Source organism: Betta splendens, chromosome 7 (genome assembly GCF_900634795.4).
Source record: "Betta splendens chromosome 7, fBetSpl5.4, whole genome shotgun sequence".
Classification (NCBI taxonomy): Eukaryota; Metazoa; Chordata; class Actinopteri; order Anabantiformes; family Osphronemidae; genus Betta; species Betta splendens.
The window spans coordinates 3460832-3468331 of record NC_040887.2 but is presented as its reverse complement, the minus strand read 5'-3'; the positions used below and the strand labels follow the sequence as shown (position 1 = coordinate 3468331).

General features: G+C 51.6%; 1 protein-coding gene across 1 annotated transcript in view; it reads right to left on the bottom strand.

Moving 5' to 3' along the window:
- Positions 1–7500, bottom strand: part of LOC114858680 (ERC protein 2-like) — a 91892-nt gene that overhangs the window by 47465 nt on the left and 36927 nt on the right. The window contains exons 15-16 of the mRNA XM_041071483.2: positions 6086–6238; positions 2440–2600 (exon numbers count right to left, since the gene is read on the bottom strand). Coding sequence (XP_040927417.1) covers positions 2440–2600; positions 6086–6238 — 314 coding nt within the window. The remainder of the gene's footprint in view (positions 1–2439; positions 2601–6085; positions 6239–7500) is intronic.

Genomic DNA, 7500 nt, shown 5'->3' with positions numbered 1-7500 from the left:
ATTTTTCATCACCGACATGTAAACGGAGATAATTTCGGCCGATCCGTCGGGGTTCTGAAGGCCTCTGCGATGCCGTGGCATGTAGCGTAGCATTATCCCATCAGGCTGTGGAAACATCTCAATGACCAGCCATTCAGAATGTCCAAACTCATCATTTCTCTATTGCTCTATGCACCTACACCCCGTGACCCCGGGCTCAGCTAATGACTGGCTCCTCTGGAGGCCTTCTGCATGTATGTGAAGCCCGTACAGTATGGAGGAAACCCGATCCGGTGTGGGGTGATAGAGCAGACCCCCGCTCCCCTCCTCAAACCTCCAGCTCCGCACCAGCACACACACACTCACGCTAGCGCGCCCAGCGTGCAATGAGAGGATATTGAAAATGATTTTTTCCCCTCTTGTCTGTTTCATTAACAGTGTTGAAAAGCCAAGAGTCTGCTGCCTCTCTCGCTCGCTCGCTCGCTCCGTGCGCATACATTAAAGGGAAACGCCGCGCCGCTCGCTGGGGAAGGCGCCTCACATGCTTCGCTTCAGCTGGTCCTCCTGACAAACGCCACATTACAGCGGAGCGAGGGAAAAACCTGGCACGCCATCAAGCTTCTCTCATGATTTCTAAGATTTGAAATACTTCAGTCTGTGCACGGCCCTCCCTCAAACTCTCCCTCAAACTCTCTCTCCCTCTCTCGCTCTCTCCCTCTCTCGCTCTCTCTCCCTCTCTCTCGCTCTCTCGCTCTCTCTGCCCCTCCATCTTCCCTGTTTAGTTTTCCCTGTGCTAACTTGGACCAGAGCTCTGCTGTGGGAACACGGCCCCCTCTCCAAAGCCGAAAGCCAAAATCTGTGTAAGTATGTGGACGTCTGCAGACGTGAGTGATTACATGCGAGCTCCACCGAGGCCGCGCGCGCTCTGAGTGCGTATCTGTGCGACTCGCTGGGATGTAAGTCAGTCTCACGAAGCTTTAGCCCTCGCCATTCGACAGTCCTTTAATCCTTATCATCGCCGACCCCGAACCCCGGCCTCTGACCTCTTCATACACACAGACACATACGGAATGGGACCACACACGCCCGCGTGGCCCCGACATCAGCTCGTACCAGTGGAGACTTGTATTGAGTCAAAGTCCCAAACACAAAGAGGAAGAATGCACGCGCTTTGTTGCTGTTTATGTGAGCCAAGCATCAGACAAAGCGACTTCCTCAGGACGCGTTTGAATGATAACGTAATAAGGCTTTATGTTCCGGCCCGTGTGGCTTCATTCATGTTCTGCTCCGTTCTGTTCATGTGCCTCCTTTCTTGATGCGCGTCTGTGTTTACGCTCGCCCCGGTCCCCGTTCCGCTGGCGTGTGATCGACCCACCGGCCTCCAGCTCGGCTTCTTACCCACGGTTTGTGCGTTTGTTTTGATAGCTTGATTCGTTAGTTCCTGCTCTGCAGCGATTTGTTTTCTAGCAGTTTCCAAATGGTTTGTTTGTTTCTCCTTCTGCCTGCAGTCACTTTGTTTTCGTAGCAGTTCACACTTTTGATTATTTGTAATTCAGTCGTTAGTTCCTGTTTTGCTCAGGGCTTTTTTTCTAGTTTTCCTGAACTTAAAGTGTATTTTTTTGGTCCTGCTATGATTCTACCCGTAGTTCTGTACTTGTTAAATCCTTAAAACCATCCTGGCATCTCTCCTGGTTTCTACCTGCTCTTGGCTCCAACCCGTTGTTGCTGTGGGACTCTCCTGAGTGTCTAAACATCCATCGCACTGAGCCACAGGTGAAAACCTGGATACGTGTGAAGACACCTGAGGAACGGCGCACTCCGTCTCTGTTCCCACCAAACTATCAGCACACACACCGTGGGTTATACTGTATATCTATTCATAGGCACATTCTTTCACAGTGAGTGCGGTCAGAGAGGCTTGTGGGCGTAATGGATTTGAAAAGTTGTGTTTTCCCGTTTCTCTTGTTCTGCAGCGACTGGCTGATATTAAAGGCATTTCTTTGCAGCACGTGACAGCCACATATGTAACTCTCTGCCCCTTCAATCAGAGCACACGCACACGGAGCCGCTCCACTGACACATCACACGTGCAAACGCTCCCACCGACACGTTTTTTTCCCGGGTTCTCTTTGTATCAAACAGCGGTGCGTTCGCACTGGGCCGCTCTGACCTACCGTCTCAGGCAGCTTTCACCACCTGGGCTCAATAACGGTGACTTTTCACAAGGCTAACGCTGCTTCAGAAACACCCTACGAGCACTGATGTCTATATACATGTAGCACCACAGCACAGCTGCACATCTGGATGGATGAGCGTTAGACAAACGTGTCTGCAAAGCGGTTCTGATGAAGCACAAAACGTCCCAATATCATACTTCTACAACGATCCTGTGTGTTTCCTCCTCCTATATCATAAATATAAGTGCGTATATACAAAGACACAGGTTGCAGTGAGACTGACTTCATCTCCAGGATCTCCTCCAGCTGCTTCCGCCGCTCCTGACGCAGGCTGCTGAGGTGTCCGTCCCGCTCGTGCAGCGACTGCTGCGTGGACGACAGGCGAAGCTTGGTGGCGTCCAGCTCCTGCCGCGTTTTCTCCAGCGCCGCCATCAGCTCCTCCAGCTATTCAAAGGGAACACATACGAAGAAGCTCAGGGTCAGACTGACCCGAAAACCTCAGGCGTGTGAGTGAAGGTGCAAGACGTGGATTTTATCAGACGCACAGCATTGTTTGTGTCGCTACTGTTTGTTGGTGAGAAGCAGGAAACAAGAAGCAGGTGAAATTACTCAGGTTCAAAGGTCAGTTGAGTGAGACCTGTGCAGGAAACAGGAGTCCAGACGACGCTCTCAAGTGTGGCACCACTTGAGAGCAGGTGAGAGGAACGACTGCACCTCCTCCCTCCGCTCCCACGTGCCCTCGAGCCACACGCGGGCCCGAGTCCGACCCACCAGTCTGACAGACAGGATGTGACCTCGGGCCGTTATTATCCCGAGACAGGAAGCATCTAATTGTCTAACAAGCGGCACTTCACACAACGGGCTCCGCGGCCGGGCGGCGCTCGCCGCTGCCGAGGAGCTCGGAAATATGAATTTGTCTTTGTTCGACGGTGATGATGAGTTGCAGATGTGCGATAGAGAACAGTCAAACAATAAATTCTGAAGTGTTGGGTCTCAAATGAACAAAGGGAGAGAGAGAGAAAATGAGTGTTGGGGGAAAGCGCTCCATGGGGTCCGACATGAGAAAACGCGGAGGCCTCTTTTATGAAGGGACCAAATCGTTCACACATTTTCAGGACACATCGTCGACAGTTCTCTAGGTGTGCTCCACAGATGTCACATAAAGTGCACGCTGACTGTGACCATCACAAAGAGACGAAGGCAGTGAAGGAAAGCAGTGAGTCATGTCTTCTTCTAAATGTAACAAAGGCTTATTTAAATAAAAAACCCCAGGAGCTTTAATCAGTGAAGCACCCAGACCCTGTGTGACGTCTCCTCTTTAAACCCGAGGGCCTCTCTCTCTCTCTCTCTCCCTCTCTCTCTCTCTCTCTGTCTCTCTCTCTCTCTCTCTCTCTCTCTCTCTCTCTCTCTCTCTGTCTCTCTCTCTCTCTCCCTCTCTCTCTCACAGACAAATAGCTTCATACCAATCAAATGTCTATCAACCCAACGTGCCAAGTGCCCTCCTCCCAGTCCGATTAGAGCACCACCCAGGCTAGGCCTTCCTTCACAATCACATCATTAATAAGGAATACAATGCATTTTAGTGAAATTAGAGACCTAATCAGCTTAGCGGTTGCCTGTGCGTGCTAATTTAGCTCAACTTCAAGGCAAAGCCCCCCAGCCAGGCTAAGGCTCGCTAAGACTGGCCCAAAGCCCCTTGAGTTGCTAAGCTGATTGGGGGCTCAGAGGTAAGGGCCAAATCCGTCTTGTCCGTTTGCATCGGTGTTGCTGGTTCAAAGGCCTAGTTCAAACGCCACGGGAGCGGAGAAAACACGGGAGAGAAAGAGCGAGGAGGGAGAGAGAGAGAAGAGAGAGAGAGAGAGGAGGGAGAGAGCGAGGAGGGAGAGAGCGAGGAGGGAGAGAGCGAGGAGGGAGAGAGAAAGGAGAGAGAGAGAGAGGAGCGAGAGAGCGAGTGAGGGAGAGAGCGAGTGAGGGAGAGAGCGAGGAGGGAGAGAGAAAGGAGAGAGAGAGAGAGGAGCGAGAGAGCGAGTGAGGGAGAGAGCGAGTGAGGGAGAGAGCGAGGAGGGAGAGAGAAAGGAGGGAGAGAGAGAGGAGCGAGAGAGCGAGTGAGGGAGAGAGCGAGTGAGGGAGAGAGCGAGTGAGGGAGAGAGCAAGGAGGGAGAGAGAAAGGAGGGAGAGAGAGAGGAGGGCGGATGGGAAGGAACGAGGACGATGACGGACAGGAACCAAGGCAGGAGAAGGTGAGGAGGCGGAAAGGAGAGGATGGAGCGAGAGACTTAGAGAGCGGGCGTGAAGAGAAGTGACCCCGGGCATTAGCAATGCTCCATTTCAGCAGGTCAGGCTGATGGAAGACTTTCAGCGCATTACACGTCATGAGACTGATTACTCCAGGACGGAGGGGAGCAGAAAGAAAAATCAAGGACCGGGCGACGAGGGGGATGTGAAAAAGTCTGTCTGGCAGCGCGATCTGAAAGAGTGCCAGGGTCAGGTGATTCAGACACACGCAGACACACACATACACTGACAGACACACACACACACACACACACACACACACACACACACACACATACACACACACACACACTGACAGACACACACACACATGCGCGCGCACACACACACACGCACACACACACGCGCCTCCTGACGTGGCGACATGATGTTGGCTCACGGCGCCCAGCGCAGAGCATCGGTGGCCCCTCCGTGCCGACAGCGCTCTGACTCGCTGTGCAGCCTCAGGCCTGACTCGTTTCGGGGTCAGTGAGTGGCAGCATGTCACAAGCAAAGGATTTCCCTCAGTACTCGTACACGGGTAAACTGAGGTCAGAGCTGAATCATCTGCTCCTGCGCGTGCAAAAGGGTCCCACAGACATAAATATACGGACTTCTCAGTGACTCAAAATATTGTTTGATAAACACAGTATCCATGCTGACTGTAAGTCGAGCATGCGGAGCTCTGAAATTGCAAAAAGGAGGAAAAACAACAAGCCACAGTTAACATTGGCTCTGGCTGCATTTTCTAAACCGGGTGTGACCTTCTCCTGCTTCCCTGCTCCGTCCACCAACCTCCTGCCTTCATCTGCTGCATGGCTGAGGGGGAACACGTGTGTGTGTGTGTGTGTGTGTGTGTGTGTGTGTGTGTGTGTGTGTGTGTGTGTGTGTGTGTGTGTGTGTGTGTGTGTGTGTGTGTGCGTTTGAAGCAACGCAGCCTCCATTCCGCCTCAAATGTTAGTTCTCGTCTCAACCACCGATTGCTCTCGTGTTACTCGTGGCGCTCATAAGTGATGCAAGGTCATTCTCATTCAGATGCACGCTCACACCGGGAGGAAACGCGCTGCGTCCGCGCTCTTTCTCTTTCCCACCACAGACACACCTCCATGCACGCACGCACACACACACACCAGTCTCCATTCGGAGCCACTTAAAGATGTCGGCCGAGCACCTGGCAGCCGGAGACGGACGGACGGACGGACAGCGGCACGGACGAAGAGGGCGGCCTGTGTTCCATCAAAAGGGCAAAGCAGAGTCTGACGCTCGCGTAATGAATTCTAATTGCATGCACATAAATTCACAATATGTCAAACACATGCTTACATTCTGAAGCATGAGTCAGAACGCTCAAAGAGACAAAGTTAAAGGGAGAAGGTGGAACTTTTTGGCTCAGTTTAAAACTCCAGCCTCAGGAGAAAATGAACCAAAGCAAGTTCAGAACAGAGATTAAGCGAAGACAATAACAGGCTGGGCGGAAAAGGTGCCTTGGTTCCTACAGGTTGAGAGCCACATACTGAGGGCCGTCCGCCTGCAGCGACACTCTCAACCACACGGAGGCGCAGTTAAGTCCGCGCCGAGCTGAAGTGAGCGGAAACGCAAGCGAGCGTCTGTGTGAATGGATGTGAGCTTCCAGCAGCGTGTGACGTCAGGTCAACCTGTCGCTGGGCCTCAGCGCGCGCTGCCTCCTCCTGCGCCCACAGAGCCTCCCTGTGCGCAGACGTGTTCATGCTCTCCCTCAGAGCCATCTCCAGTTCCCGGATCCGCTCCGCCGTCTCCCGCATGGCATCCTGGGAAGCTATAGGAGGAAGCTGAGGGGCCGTGAGGAGTTCAGAGTGGTAGCACAAGGAGGAGGGATGGAAACAAAGTAGCAGAAGCCAGACACAGTGTTTTTCTTTGAGCATACACCGTGTATTAAAAATGAATCAGAGATTTCACAATGGAAAAAACACAGAATTGGCTGGAGACAATCTGAGGAAAGCTAAATTAGCTGGTCCCTCCGCTAAACGGAATCCAATCCATGTAAAACAGAAACAAACCCAAAGCCTGAGGAGCACAAGGAGGAGACACGGCCGAGGCAGAAGAGAGTGATAGGTGATGGAGGGAGGGTGTAAGTGCGCTGTCATCTGCAGGAGAGCGTGCACGTGTGAGCGTGCACACTCGCGTACACTTTGTGTGTGGCCTGTCTGACACCTGGTGAGTGGGGGGGGGGGCTCTTCACACCGGGTGATGGAACTGTGAACGAAAACACTGGACAGGAATAATAAACCCCCAAATTCTCCCTCTCTCTTTCTGACTTTTTTTTTTTTCAAATTTTGTCTCCAGCTCTTAGAAATTGACTGGTCTTCAAGTTCACACGTTCACACGTCTCAGCGAGTGGTGCAGAAGCCTCAGAGTCACATGGGCAGAGGCGCACGCTTTAATAGGAGTTCAGTGGAGCCCGGGGGTGTGTTTTATATCCAACATGTCAGTCTAACGTCTCAATGTTGAACCATGCAAATAGTCCATTAACTCAAAACCATGAAACTTCTTTTAGTGGCCTGAGCGAAACTGGCATCAAAGAAAATGATAGATTTAAATGTGATGAACGTCACTGTCTGACCTCACTTGCTTTGAATGCTTGGAAACAATCTGCATCAACTACAGGTCCTGTAGACGTAGAAAGGATGTGAGATGAAGGTTTGAGATGCAACTAAAGATAGATGATGCTGGTTTTAAACAAATAATAATACAGAGAAGAAAGTTTTAAACTGCTCATTATTAAATCAAACTCAAATGTTAACATTTGACTGAAATAACTAACAAAATGCTACTAACTAACTGACACTGTTAGCACTGACTTAAGCAGGAGCAGCCGCATTATTATGTGTGATAAAAAAAAAGCACCATCTCAGCCAAATCACAAGCGGATACTTGTGGCTCCTCACGTCAGCGCGGCACAGCTGGAGGCGAGGGACAAACACCGGCACACACACACGCACAGAGGCAGGCTGTGTGTGTCAGCCGGCCAAAACTCTAATTGGATGTGACAGATGGGGAGTAACTCGATGCACCAGAATCAACAAGTACTGGT